Source organism: Malaclemys terrapin, chromosome 10 (assembly GCF_027887155.1).
Source record: "Malaclemys terrapin pileata isolate rMalTer1 chromosome 10, rMalTer1.hap1, whole genome shotgun sequence".
In the NCBI taxonomy this organism is placed as follows: Eukaryota; Metazoa; Chordata; order Testudines; family Emydidae; genus Malaclemys; species Malaclemys terrapin.
In genome coordinates this window covers 75,088,030-75,103,582 of record NC_071514.1, presented here as the reverse complement: position 1 = coordinate 75,103,582, position 15,553 = coordinate 75,088,030, and the positions used below count along the sequence as shown (strand labels likewise).

Here is a 15,553-nt window from a genome sequence, read left to right as displayed (position 1 = left end):
TGACTCTCTTAACACAGGATAAATTCAAGTCTAAAGGGAGAACAGTGCTTTTGTTTCAGATGGCACTGAAGAGCCAAAATTGTTATGCTTGAAACAAATGTCAGCGACTGGGATTTTGTATTTAGACCTAGTTACATGGATGCAGCAACTTGTGTTGTATTACGGGAGCAGTAGGGAGAGGGATAAAAAGCTTTTTGATAATGTATGGAATGTGTGGGGGAAGGGAAGATAGATACGCATTTACTGTAAGTATGCGGACGCAAGAGGCCTCTTTCTCAGAACTATTCTAATGACGTGCTACAGTCACTTTATTTGAAAGCTTCATGGCTCAAGGAGAAAAGAAAACACATTCATTACATTATTTTTAAACGAAGATTAAACGTAGTGTGTCCTCTATTGGACGGCTGCTTTAGTAATCTTTCACAAACATTTTAGGAATGACTCCATACTGTTTTTCCTAGATTTTGCATAGTTAGATTGTTATTTCAGTAAATACTACAGCAGTTTATCAAGTGAAAACTTCTCTTCCTGTAAATTAATTACATTCATCCTAGATACTAATTCTTTTTTAGTATGAGTTACAAAACCTCTTCAATACAAATGCAGTGCATGCTCAAGTTGTTTGATTTTTCTAAGTGTTTGTGCCTGTGCGTGCTGGCTGCAACCTCTGCTCAAGAAAATATTTGAGAGAACACAAAGCAAATCTCCTTTCTTAGACTTTCCCTCATTTATTCAAATATCTGTTTTCTGTCTCGGTCTTGTTCAGATCAGTTTAGTCTTTGAAAGCACCAGGTTGGGGAGATGAGTCAGAGTAAACTTGGATGATATGTGAATCCAGACAGAAAAATGTTTAGTTTTCAGCAGGTGTCTTTGGCAAATCAGGTTAGCGTACAGGTATTGTTTTATCTAACATCTCCTTCTCTCTGCATGTAAAAATAATAATGATACTTAGACTTTACATTGTGATTTTCATTGTAATCACTTCACAAACATTCATTGATTGACACATTAAGGGTTTGGCCCTTATTAGGGAAGTGTAATTTAACCAGTCTTTTATTGTAATTGGTTATCTTTTTGTGAAAATTCCAGTTTCAGTCTTGGGTGCCTTATATCATAATAGGTGAAAAGGAGACACAGAGAATAGTTAGTTGTATTGTTGGTGGATGTGTTCAGTTTGGCTCCGTATGCTATGACATATAGATATAACTATGTCCCTTGGAATTATTTTTTCCCTGCTTTGCAAGTATGGTACTGTAGGTACTTTGAGACTGTAGATACGCAATTGAAATTCTCCTCTTGGTGGGTTCATTTTTAACAAATTTCATCTCTTGTTATAAATGCCTTCTCAAAGCTAAAGGGGGTATTACGGAGCCTGTTACAGGCTTGGCTGAGTACCCTACCGGATGGTCACCAGGCTGTTTATAATCAGACTTAACCGTTGAATCCCAAATGCTTTCGAGTCAGCTGGGCCTGGGTGGAGTCCAGACACGGTCTATAGTTCTAGCCAATCAGGAACATTCCCAGGATGCAGGCTCACTGTCTGACCCCCTTCTTGGGACATGGGACTCTGCAGTCCAACTGCCCGAAGCCCTTGAGCCAATACTGAGCCCCCATCTCCCCCACCCCTCCCCCGCCGACTTCCTCAGCTGCTTATGTACACTCACCCCAGGGTTCTACCCCCGTGGGGACTCTGGTTCGTAGTCTAAGTCTTTGGGGACACCTTTCCAATAAGGAACACCTGCTTTGTAAATGAACTTCTTAAATACACACACTTTACTTTTGACAACTCAGGAAAGTTACAGATCCAGGCAGGGGTGGCGGATATAATAGGCCAGGAGAGGCTAAGCCTCCCCTGGCACAGGCACTGCCGCCCCTGCCACCGGACGCCTGGGCCATGGTGGCCCCGCCTCTTTCCCTCCCTGCTGGGAGTGGGCTTCTACAGGATGTTTTTGCTTATTTATTATGTGCCATGCAGGTTCCCGGGCATCTGAGGGAGGTGGTAGCTGCCACTCAGCTTCCTGGGTCCCTTGGACTCCCCAGGGAGATTACTGATGGACCCAGAAAGCTGATAGCAGATACCACCTCCTCAGCCGCCCGGGAACCTGCATGGCGCATATAAAAGCTCCTCATTCTCCACCTGGCTGCTCCTCTCCACCCCTCTCTCTGGCGGTCCCTGCTGCCACTCACTGGTTCCTCCTCCTCCTACCCCCCGCTGCTGCTTGGAGGCTATCAGAGAAGCCTTTGTGTATCCTAGCTTAAAAACCGCTAGAATGGAAAATTGACAAGGAGACATCAGGAAACACTCAACTTCTATGCAGGCTTCCCCAGATGACAACAATGAGTTTCTCCTTTTCCCCTCTTCACTCAGTTATTTGGATCCCTCTGTGTGTTAGGATTTTGGTGACCCCTAAAGTATCTCCTATGCACACTTTCCCTCTTCCATACTTCGTCACATGCAAACCTTTCCCCACAGGATTTTTTCAACCTGACGATTTCCTCTAGATGACCTCTTCAGGTCCCTTCCAGTCCTACGATTCTATGAATTATTGCCTATAAGTTTGTCATGGACAAAAATTTTGTAATATTCTTGGAATCTTTTATACAAACCTGATCTTTTGCCACGTGACATATTTTTACTATGTGTACTCTTAGTGCATTTAGACTAGATTCTCCCTGCCTAATACAGTGTATTCTATTTCATGCACTTCATGGTTGCCAAATAGATAGGTTAGCATGTGGTATGCTTATGCAGGTATTTTGTTACTTCTAATAATTCCATTTTCAGTATGAATAGCTGTTCCATCTGCAAACCTTAAGAAACTCCAATCTTGGGGGTGGGAAAGGAAATTGAAGTTTCTTTAGATTTGCAGAAGGAACAGTTATTCATACTGAAAATTGAATTATTGCAAATAACAAAGTACATAAGTATATCACATGCTAACCTATTTATTTGGCATACATAAAGTATATGAAATATAACACTCTCTCTCTTTCCGCTCAATCTTTACACTGATGAAAAAAAAGACAAAACAAACAAGGTTCAAATTCTTGGTCTTCACTCACAAGGTGCAAGGTCTTTGCCACTCAGTGGCCCTGGGCCCAGGATATCCAGATTACCTAAAGCTTCAGGATGAAGACCAAACACAGAAGCTAAGGATCATCACAAACCTCTCCACCTTTCGCCTCCAGTGCAAGGCACATTTCTTCAACCCTGCCTTCTCTAATACAAACGCATAGCAACATGTGTATATATATTTTAAAAAATCCTACCAAAACAAAACACTTCACTGCACACACTTCTCACTTTGGGGAGAGAATGAGAGAACAAACAGCAGGTGACAGATGTTATTCATGCCACTTAAAGTACTCAGATACTATGGTAATGAGCCCGGTATAAAAACCTACATAGAACAAAACTTCTGAAGGAGATTGGTGCTGAAAGTATAATTATTTACAGTAGCCAGGGCTGGCTCCAGCTTTTTTGCCGTCCCAAGCGGCAAAAAAACAAAAACAAAAAAACCCCAAACGATTGAGCTCCCGCTGAAGTGCCGCCGAAGAAGAAGAGGTGGAGTGAAGGACCCGTCGCCAAATTGCCACCGAAGACTAACGCGGAGCGCTTGGTCAGCCGCCGAAGTGCTGCTGAAGACCAGGTCGTGCACTCCTTTCTGTTGGCCGCCCCAGGCACCTGCTTCCTTCACTGGTGCCTGGAGCCGACCCTGACAGTAGCGTTTGGCAGTATAGGAGATTGATAGCGCATACAGTAAAATTAGCAACCTGAGGTTTCTAGTATGAAATATTTCATGAGCTCTTCAATTAGTTATTCTTGTATTTTATTTCAGAGAACAAAAAAGGTGGAGGAGGAGGCGGAGGAACTTACCGGAGAGGAAAGGAGGACATTGGAAAGAAAACTAAAGAAAGAGCGTAAGAAGGAAGAAAAAAAACTGATGCGGGAAGCTGGAATTGCTGCTAAGAAAGAAGAGCCCAAAAAACCATCAGGAGCTGAGTTGGCACTGGAGTATTTAACTAGGTAAGAACCCTAAAATCTATATAAATCGCTCTCTAAGAAAAGTAATCTATGGACAATATCTTAGCCAGGGCTAAGGCAGGCTCCCTGCGGCTCCAGGAAGCGGCCAGCAGGTCTGACTCCTACGCGCAATAGCCAGGGAGGATCCGCACGCTGCCCCCACTGTGAGCACTGGCTCCGCAGCTCCCATTGGCTGGGAACCACAGCCAATGGGGAGCTGCGGGGGCAGCACCTGTGTGGGCGGGCGGCGTGCAGAGCCCCCTGTGCCTAGGAGCCGGACATGCTGGCCGCTTCTGGGAGCTGTGCAGAGCCAGGGCAGGCAGGAAGCCTGCGTTAGCCCAGCTGCGCCACTGACCGGGAGCCACCTGAGGTAAGGACTGCCCAGCCAGAGCCGGCACCCCGAACCCTGTCCCGCACCCCAACCTCCTAACCCAGGTCGGAACCACCTCCCGCATACTAACTCCCTCCCAGAGCCTGCACCCCAACCCTCTGCCCCAACCCTGAGCCCCCTCCTGCACCCAAACTCCCTCCCAGAGCCTGCACCCCACATCCTCTCCCGCACCCAAACTCCCTCCCTGAGCCCACACCCCACACACCCTCCCACATCCCAACTTCTTGCCCCAATCCTGAGCCCCCTTCTGCACCCCAAACCCCTCATCCCCAGTCTCACCCTCAGTGGGAGCCCCCAGCCCGGAGCCCCCTCCCGCACCCTGAATCCCTCATTTCTGGCTCACATCTCCAGCCAGAGTCCTCACCCCCTCCTACACCCCAACCCACTGCCCCAGCCTGGAACCCCCTCCCGCACCCTGAATCCCTCATTTCTGGCCCCATCCTGGAGCCTGCACCTCCTTCTGCACCCCTGTCCCAGCCTGGTGAAAGTGAGTGAGGGTGGGGGAGAGAGAGCAACGGAGGGAGTGGGGATGGAGTGAGTGAGGCCTCAGAGAAGGGATGGGACACAGGCAGCACCTTGGGGAAGGGGGGCAAGGGGCGGAGCAAGGGTGTTGGTTTTGTGCGATTAGAAAGTTGGCAACCTTAAAGAAAAAGGCAGTCCCCACCCTGAAGATCTTACAGTCTAAGTATAAATATTCCTAGAATTGCTGCACTTTCAAAGATTGTTGAGATCTTGCTAACGAAGGTCGCTAAAAAGATTGCATCGGGAGAACTTGTTCTATTTATTTAGTCTGTTGTTTTAAAAGAGACACAGTTGCTTTTACTCTCTATGTAATGAAATTATATTAAATGGTTTGAGATCATGCAATATTACTTAATTTCACCCAAAGCAATCTATGACATTTGGAAGTTATAAATTAGATGCACTGAACTTTGTTTTAAACTTCGTAAAGTACAAAGCCTTATATTTGCATACATACCATGTTATAATTACATGACCAGTTAAGTGATTGGTTTCAGACTGCAAATAGTTATTTACTATAGTTTGCTTTATGCTGGAATTTTACATACAAATATGCTAAGTCAGTGCTTACAATAAAAAGAAATGCAGTGAAACTTTCATAGCATGCTTCAGCCAATTAGACATTATGGATAAACAGAAAAGTAGTGTTTATTTTTTTCCAAACTGCAAGTTACACAGCACCTCTAAAAACTCCAGAAGATTTGCATGTTACAAAGAATAGGTTACCACTTGGAATAGCCCCAGTTTTCTATTTCTGGTAGTGCTTAATACTGAAATTCTCAGACAGTCTGAATGGTTACTTACAACTTACAACTCTCAGTGGGGCAGGAGGAAATTAATTGCATTCCAGACTGGGGGACACGTGCATTTTTGTTACATAAACTTCATCATGGAGTGATAGCAAAATGACAATAATATTTTCAATCTGGAAAACAGCTGGGGTACTTCACCATTGTTTTGAACTGCAGTTGGATTGGCAGCTAGCTACCATCTGTTTCAACTGTACTCTGGAATGTGTGTGTATTAGTGGTGGATATGGAGATAATGGTTTTCAGGATTGGAAAGCAAAGAAACAAGCTGTGGGGTTTTTGGTTAATGTTCTAGTATTATCTTTGTTGATTTTTGCCTAATTAGATGGTACATTATGATACCTTCTGAGAGTATTTTTTCTTTGGAGATAAATTTGACTTCAAGAGTTTCACTTGACCTAATACTAAATTACCTGTGAAGCTGTCAAAGTACAGCTGATACGCAGATTGGTCAGGTAATAAATAGTTGGAGTCCTGTGGATATATACCGCAGTAGGATATCCAGGGGATTATTGCATAAACCACTGACTTGTGTCTAGTAAGCTTAACAGAAAGAGGTCGTAAGATGCTGAACTGCAGAGCAAACATGTCGATGTAGGTTTCCAACCTTGAATTCCAGTTAGCTATCCTGCACTAATATAAATTACAGAAAAATCTGCCTGATCTTTAGTCCTTTGGAAAACTTCCTAAACCCCTAGAGATGGGCAACAAAACAACCTGAATTTAAATTTGTCGCAAAGGAACATGCCTATGTTTTGTATCCTCAAGAGCATCTAGAATGAAATCCTGGCCTTATTTAAGTCAATGTCAAAACTCCCACTGACTTCAATAGGGGCCAGGATTTTAGACCTGGTGTTTTGTAATATCTACAGTCATCTTCTGAAGAAAGAAATATGTTGGAAGACAAGGCAGTAGCACAGATACAAGAGTTGTCTGAAATTTGAAATAAACAAAGGAGAATGTTGTGGGTTTGTTTTGACCCTTCTAGGTAATATGACCTACCAGAGATAAAATAGTTGCTAAACAGGTTGGAAGCCTAACTGTCTGAGTACAGGGTGAATCTCCTATGGAACAAGTGGAACTTCACGTCCTCACTGAGGGCTGAGACTGTTGTTTCACTTCATTAGCTATAGAATATTCCTAACATTACACAACACCACACTGGCTTCTGAATTCACTAAAAGAAATCAACATCAAGTTGTTATAGTGAAGTTTCTTTTGACAAGTTAAGGAATTCAGAGGAAAATATTAGAAAATCTTCAGTGAGAGATTCATATACACATCTATATGCTAGAGATGCATGGGAACATTTAAGTTATTATTTTTAGGAGAGAGGAGATTGTTTACATATTCCAAGAGTTATTAGTTCTTTTTGTTTAGCTGTTCTACTATATGGGACAGAATAAATAATATATTCTCACCAGAGATGGGTCAACCCATTTCAATTGATAGAGAAAGAAAGAAAGAAAGAAAGAAAGAGGAGTTGGCTTTTATGTTTTGTTAGTACTTCTTTATATAGAAGACCCTGGTTCAGGAGCAACTTTTATGGGGTAATTTGAAAATAAAATGGAAGCACTCAGCATGCAAGCTAGAGTTCCTTCTTTGATGGTGCGTATCATCTCTCCCCCAAGACATGCCTCATCCTCCTAGGTGAGATGATTTAACGAAGGGATAATGTTTATAAGAGGGAATAAGGCATGCACAGAGTGGGGCAGGTAGTAACTGTTGATTGGTTACTTTATCTCCCGATGATTAAAAAAAAATCACACTTGCATTGAAAATAATACTCAGCGTGGCACAGCAGTGCTATTTCCGTGGTAGAAATAACTGTATTTTTGCTTGTCCTCTTCCTCCCCCAATCCTGCATTAACACTGTTGGTTGCCTGCCTTCAGAAAGTTCTGTACTGCTAGGCACAGTGTGCTAGAAATTGAACTATAGTTTGTTACTAATGAGGGGTAGAGGAATTAGAGAAGTCTGGGCCCTGGCAACATGATATCCTATGCTACGATGAGATGCCACTGTATTAAATATTATGGTCTAGATCCTCAGGTGGTCTAAATCACGATTTACGTCACCAGAGGATCTGCTCTGATGAAAGGCAGGAAGTCTTAGACTATGGCCATATCAGCACCGTCATGAGCGCAGGCCTAAGCAGGATGGTGATTACATTCACAAATAGATAAGGGGCATAAAATGAAATCGGAAGATGACGAAGAACAAGCCAAATAAAATCAGTTCTGTCCAGGATGGATTCCCAGGAAGTACAATCCATTAGTCATTTCATTGATCACATGTGAGCCAACAGGGACAAATCCATCAGGAAATTAACCTTAATATTCTCTAAAGCAGATTATTTTTTCAGCTGACTTCAAAAAGAAAATACCTTGTAAATATAAGGATGTTCATTAAAAGACTCCTTAGTTGACCAAAAACACTTTAAAATGATTTCAGATGACAATGCTGCCTTTTAATTGAAGGAAGTTAAGTCACACTAGCAAGAGGAACACTTTAATTACAGTGTTTCCTAATGTTTGGTTATATTAAAAAGAAAAACACACTGTATTTAAATAATATCAGATGTGAGACACTGCTGCCCTGACAAAAGCCTGGAAATTGAAAGGTAAGACTCAGCTTGCATCCTTAGTTTATCATGTCTAAAAATAAAAAAAAAAAATGCATGAGATAGATATGATCAGAACATTTTCCAGCCTTTGTCATATCTGAATTTTGTGTAAATGTAATTTTTTTCATTTTAACTGTGTTTTTAATTATCATAGAATCTTATAAGGTATAAAATTGCTGTGTACTACTGCCCTAATAGGTAATAGCTTTGAAGGTTGGTCAATATTTAGTATTAATTGATAATATGAGCTAGTGATGGGAAAGCCACCAAAATATTTAGTTTGGAAAAGCATCCCGAAGTTCAGCAGCTGAACATATCTAGTCCTGTTTGACCAAGAAATTAGTCTGTAAATCTAAGAACAGACTTTCTCATGTTTCAGAGTAGCAGCCGTGTTAGTCTGTATCCGCAAAAAGAACAGGAGTACTTGTGGCACCTTAAAGACTAACAAATTTATTAGAGCATAAGCTTTCGTGGGCTACTGCCCACTTCTTCGGATGCATATAGACTGGAACATATATTGAGGAGATATATATACACACATACAGAGAGCATGAACAGGTGGGAGTTGTCTTACCGACTCTGAGAGGCCAATTAAGTAAGAGAAAAAATTTTTTTTGAAGTGATAATCAAGCTAGCCCAATACAAACAGTTTGATAAGAAGTGTGAGAATACTTACAAGGGGAGATAGATTCAATGTTTGTAATGGCTCAGCCATGCCCAGTCCTTATTCAATCCTGAGTTGATTGTATCTAGTTTGCATATCAATTCCAGCTCAGCAGTCTCTCGTTGGAGTCTGAGATTTCCTGTTCTTGGTTTTAGATGCAGTAAAAGGCTCATGAGAGTGGGTTTTTTTTTCTTTCTTTTGGTGTTTTGATATTTTTGCTTCTAATTCTGGATGAAATCAGGAAATATAGAGAGGCATGAACATTTTTTAAAAAGTTAACCAAACCATTTCTAGCTCCCAAAAATGTCAGGTAGTTATTTTATCTGAACTTGCTGGTCCTTCTAAATTATGGATCCTCCTGACAATTATGCAGGTACGTGGGGTTTTATGCGATGGCCAAGTATCAAGATAAATCAATTCCAAAGGAAAAGTCATAAGCTAGTGTCAGCTAGCAAACCATATGCCAAAACTGGACTTCGAGTAAACCCAGGTATTTGTTTCATGGGCTGGTACCCTGGATGGGTTTACAAGCCCCAGTCGCAGACTAGAAGCTTTGAATTGCTTTCTGTTCACTAGTGTGAGACCAGACACAACCAGTAGAGGGCAGACCAAAGCTTCTGCCATTTCCTACCAGTCTCCTTCCTAAAGATATGGAAGACTGTTTTCCATCGCCCCTTCCCTTGACCAGTGAAAAGAAGAAAGGGGGAGAAGAAACCCTCGCTTCCCCATGATTATCTCATTTCACGTCACCCTCAAAATAGAGGCTTTGGCAGCTCCTTCCAACTTGGTTTCTTCAATTTGAAGATCCCAGCATGTCTATAATCTGCAAGTACCAGTTCCTCATCAAAGGGAAACCAGGGAAGTGATTTGAGGGAGTGTGGAGGGGAAAGAATGTTGATGCAGAGGGGAGGTGGAGGGATTATAAGAACATGGAAAGGGAAAGGAGAAAATAGTGTAGGTAGAGAAACAGATGAAGGATGTATGGGGAACAGAAGAAAACCGAAGGATAGGAAGATAGACTAGAAAATATGCCAGATTATATAAAAGGGTGCAAAGAACAGAGGGTTATAGTGTTCATTTGGTAACATGGATCAGATCTTAGTTTCAAAAGCCATCCTGTTAATGTGGCTGCTCTTCATTTATAGTGATCAGTGAGGATTCAGTTTTAAGGCTGAATTTAGAGATTCTTTCTTTTAATTTCTTAGACGCTTTCAAAGTTGGGGGGAAATTTGCACCTTTCTGAGCGCTACTTGGCTGCAAGAAAAGGATGTTGCGACTCATGGGAGTGCTAATGAAAGATATTGATAACCTGGTTGATTTGCCATGGCACTAAAATGTCTGGCAAAATTTGCTTTGTCTTGGCAACTCACTTGGTGCTAGAGCTGTTCTTTCTATTGTGCCTGATTTAGGAAGGTGGTGTTATATGGATCTGCACACATGGCCTCATCCAGCGCCCATGGAAACCATGCAGTGATCACTCAGATATAACCAAAACAAGTGGGATGCCAAGATTGATTCCGTATACACATCTGAACTGAAAAGGAGATGAGTTAATCTCCCTAACTGGATATAGCTATGAACAATCCCTGCCTGGGATGTCATTTATCAGCTACTCCTAAAAAGTACTTTGGAAGTGCTTTCCCCCTCTGCTTTAAAATGCTCCATGTTGCACCAAATAACATCTAGTGTCAAAACACTTTCCTGGGGAGGATCATCTCTGTACCCTTATAGATTTTATCTTCCTCTGCGAATCACTCGTTTTTCTATGGCACCTGGCCAACAGAGTGATTTAGAGTGTATCTAGAGAACTATAAAGCATTTTTAAAAGAAACATCAGAGAAACAGGACATATCCAAAACCACAAAAGTAAAAATCCAGCTTTTGTGATTTTCAGTTTGAGTGGAGAAATTTTGTAATTCTAGTAACACTGTCCCTGTTCTGATGGACACTGTTGGTCAATTCCAATAGTACTGCAATCACACTAGAACTAGAGTCCTTGCTAACCAAAGGCATTAGCTCTGTCAGCAGAATCAAAGGTGTCCTAACCCTTGGCCAAGCCTGTTAATAGTTGTGCCAAACTTGTTTCAGCTCAAAATAACTCTGCTTTTCAGAAGACACGTTGGCATTTGTTACCAGGCTCCTACCACCAGACTCCTAGAGAGCTTCTAGAGGAGGCCAGTATTATCTAACTTAATATCTAGTATTAGGACTTTAGATATGAGGATAGTAGATGCTTTGGAACTCTAAACATACAGATAGATATTTCCCTCCAGAGCCCAAAGAGTAATTTGGGTTTGACAGAAATTTAACATCCAGTCTGCTCCCTCCCTTTCTCAGGATACAGCAAATTTGTTTAGGGAAGACATCAGTGCTGGTATTCTCCGCAAACACAGTAGGGTTGAGGGAGAAAGCAACCGGTGACCTTGTTTCACTGGCCCTCCCTCCAGAGATAGAAAAGAACGGTTTGAGGTCACTCTCTGCTCTGAAGCACCTCTGAAGAAGAACCTTTAACTCAACTTTTTTTTTGTTATTTTTTTTTAAGATTGCAGTTAAACCAAATTAAAGCATATTTAGATTCTTTTTTAATTGGTGGTATAATTCATATTAGACTTTGGTACAGATAAAGTAATACTCTGATTGTGGAAACAGCAGCAAATTTATTTTTACTATATCTTAGTATTTTGTGTAATAAAATTTAAATTGTTTTCTACTTTAAATGAAACTTGGATGTCTTTCTAAAAGATGGTTTTGCTCTAGCTCAACTAGAAGTTATGGGCTTAATGCAGGAATGGGCCATCTATGACCCATGTTATGCTCAAGGTCAGACTTCCATAATGGTGTCTTCTGGCATTAAAATCCAGTAACCTATAAGAGGGATGTCATGAAAATTAAGTTCAAAACAAAGCTGTGTTCAGACTCCAATGCAAATGTTATTAAAACTTTGGGATAGGTTTTCTTCCTTAGAATAATAGCAAGAAAATGGTTTATGCAGAATTCGAAATTCCAGGCCCTGAGTGTATTCATAGCTGTCAAAATAAATAGGACCTACAATACAATCCTAAAGAATCATGCAGTTTTAGGCATAAATAATAAAGTTTTAAACGTACGATGGTAGCCAGTGTATAAACCAGAGTGTCTTAAAGATTCCATAAATTCCCAGCCACTCCATAAACTACACAGCTTCATCTAAGGTTCAAGAAGGCTTGAGCAAATTCTTAAACATATCTCTGTATCCAGATTTCTTTTCCAAATGAGTGGTGACGTTTGCTTATGTCCCCAGAATGCAGTTACTGAATTATGTAACATTTGGAAGGCTGGGGAATTTGTGACATCTTTGGATTGATGTTGACTCTAACACATAGAACAGCAAAGTCTCATTGCACACTTCCTACTGGACAAGAGAGGGAAATACTATGTATGTAGAAGCCCATGTGTTATCCTGAATTGCGTAAAGATTGCTCAAGAGTTGATCAGATTGTGTCACAGTTAGTTCATTAGCTAAAATGGAATGTGAATAAACCCCTGGAAAAAAATGCTTTCAACTGATTTAAGAGAAGAAAAAACTGTTGTAATTAGGAACTGATTGGGGATTCCCTTCAAAAATTGTAATTTAGTCAGACATGATTCTGGCCATTTGGTCAAATTCATCAAATCAGATGATAAAATCAGGACTATTCCCAGATACCTTAAATGGACACTGCCAGATAGGTGATAAATTCACATTCTACACTGCTATGAGGCAGTAACCATTTTAAGTTTAGACAGGTCACTTTTTGCTTCTATCCTGACTTCAGAGACTTGCACCTACAGTGCTGCCTAATGCCAGAAACCTGCTGCAACTCTCCATCTCAGGACCCATCTGCTACTTCTTTGCCCTGGCCAAACCACTCCAAGCCTCAGGCCTCCAACCAGTCCACCCCAGCCACAGTGGCTGGCCTAAGCCCAGGGCCACTGACTGGTCCTGAACACCGGCCCGGCCTCCAGGCTGGCTTAACCCGCCCCTGACCGCAACCGGCCGAACCCTGTGCTCCAGGCCCACCATCCTGAGCTGAGCTCCTGCCAGCTTTGGGGGAGAGGGTGAGTGAGGGCAGGCCTCAGGGCAGAGTATGGGCAGGGCCATGGCCTGGGTTAGGGGAGGCTTAGCCTCCACTGGCCTATAATATACGATGCTAGGGTGACCAGATGTCCCGATTTTTATAGGGACAGTCCCAATTTTAGGATCTTTTTCTTATATAGGCTCCTATTCTCCCCCCACCTTCACCCTCCCCCCCCCTCCGATTTTTCACATTTGCTGTCTGGTCACCCTATCCGACACCCATGGAGAGACTATAAGTCTATATTATCTCCTGGCTCCATGCTGTGATGTATTGCTTATGTGGGGCAAAATTGAATTGATCCTTTTTGTAGCCACATCACGTTGCAAGTGCATGTTTAATTTGCTGTCCACTATAACCCCTAGGTTTCTTTAATATTATTCATTCTCATGGTAATGACAATATTTCCCATGGACTTACCAACCTTGAGCATAATAATTTTTTACACTCTGTGTTATTCAGACTTGTTTGTAATGTTGTTGTAGCCGTGTTGGTCCCAGGATATGAGAGAGACAAGGTGGGTGAGATAATATCTTTTGTTGGACCAACTCTGTTGGTAAAAGGGACACATTTTTGAGCTTACACAGTTCAGACTTGAATAAGAGCTCTGTGTAAGCTCAAAAGCTTGTCTCTTTCACCAACTGAAGAAATTGGTCCAATAAAAGATATTACCTCACCCCCCTGGCTGTTTGAACAGTAATTACTTCCCATTTCAATGTGGCTCTAGTAGTCACGTACAGTCCTGGCTTGAAGTAATCAGAGATGGGTTTACACATTAATATATATAGATTGTTGGATGATAATCTTCTCCTCTTAATCTGATTTTCAAAACTGTACATTGAGGACCAGATGAATGTCATCTTACACTCCTGTAGTGGTAGGGAGTAGCACACAGCTTTTTCCCATTTCATCAAGATGTAGTCACTGCACTTGGATTCAGTTTTCTGTGTCTTGGTGGCAGCTGACACAATGAACTGCTTTTGGACCCACGCCAGTGTTTTCCTAACCTCAAAATGTCCTGCTGCAGGAATATTGTGCAGCTGTTGTACAACTGTTGTTTTAGAAGGATTAGTAACTACATGATGGAGTAGCTGCTCTTTCCATTTGTAGTATAACATGTTTTGCTGCAGTGCTACAGACACATTAACATCTACACTCCTTGTTTTTTGGGCTCATGGCATATGTATATCTTGTTTCTTTGTCCACCCCTAACTACACTGGCAGTGAATCAATAGTTCAGGCTGTGCCTCAGGAGGATTCACCAAGAGGGAGGGCCAGATGCTTTAATCCGCAAGCTGCCACTCAGGGTACAGCTAGACAGCGCAAAAAAAAAAAAAGCTGCAGCAAATGTCAGAGTCCTGGTCAACTGACTCAGGCTCTCACTATGGGGACAAGTGTTGTGGATGGGAGTGGGGTGAGGGGGGAAGAGAGAACGGTAGATGTGGTATATTTTGACTTTAGTAAGTCTTTTGATACTGTCTTACATGACTGTCTCATAAACTAGGGAAATGCAGCCTACATGGCGCTACTGTAAAGTGGGTGCGGAACTGGTTGGAAAATCGTTCCCAGAGAGTAGTTATCAGTGGTTCACAGTCAAGCTGGAAGGGCATTATGAGTGGGGTCTCGCAGGGATCAGTTCTGGGTCTGGTTCTTTTCAGTATCTTCATCAATGATTTAGATAATGGCATAGAGAGCAGGAGCGCCACCAGCTTTTATGCCGCCCTAGGCGGCGGAAGGTCCCGCCCCGAAATGCCGCCCCCCACAGAGGTGGCGGAAGGTCCCGCCACCGAAATACCGCCGTGGTCGCCGCCCCCCAAATTGTAGCACCCTAGGCGACTGCCTAGGTCACTTAATGGGTTGCGCCGGACCTGATAGAGAGTACACTTAAAAAGTTTGCGGACGATACCGAGCTGGGAGGGGTTGCAAGTGCTTTGGAGGATAGGATTAAAATTCAAAATGATCTGGACAAACTGGAGAAATGGTCTGAAATAAAAAGGATGAAATTCAATAAGGACAAATGCAAACTACTTCACTTAGGAAGGAACGGTCAGTTGCGCACACACAAAATGGAAAATGATTGCCTAGGAAGGAATGCTGCGGAAAGGGATCTGGGGGTCATAATGGATCACAAGCTAAATAGGAGTCAACAGTGTAACGCTATTTTAAAAAAAGCAGATATTTTGGGATGTATTAGCAGGAGGTGTAAGCAAGATACGAGAAGTAATTCTTCTGCTCTATGCTGCACTGATACGGCCTTAACTGGAGTATTGTGTCCAGTTCTGGGTGCCAATTTCAAGAAAGATGTAGATAAATTGGAGAAAGTCCAGAGAAGAGCAACAAAAATTATTAAAGATCTAGAAAACATGACCTGTGAGGAAAGATTGAAAAAATTGGGTTTGTTTATTCTGGAGAAGAGAAGACTGAA

At 42.1% G+C, this 15,553-nt stretch overlaps 1 protein-coding gene across 4 annotated transcripts in view; it reads left to right on the top strand.

The window, feature by feature from the left end:
- Positions 1 to 15,553, top strand: part of C10H7orf50 (chromosome 10 C7orf50 homolog) — a 192,038-nt gene that overhangs the window by 149,676 nt on the left and 26,809 nt on the right. For all 4 annotated transcript variants that reach the window (XM_054041239.1, XM_054041240.1, XM_054041241.1 and 1 more), the window contains one exon: positions 3,840 to 4,027. In XM_054041239.1, coding sequence (XP_053897214.1) covers positions 3,840 to 4,027 — 188 coding nt within the window. The remainder of the gene's footprint in view (positions 1 to 3,839; positions 4,028 to 15,553) is intronic.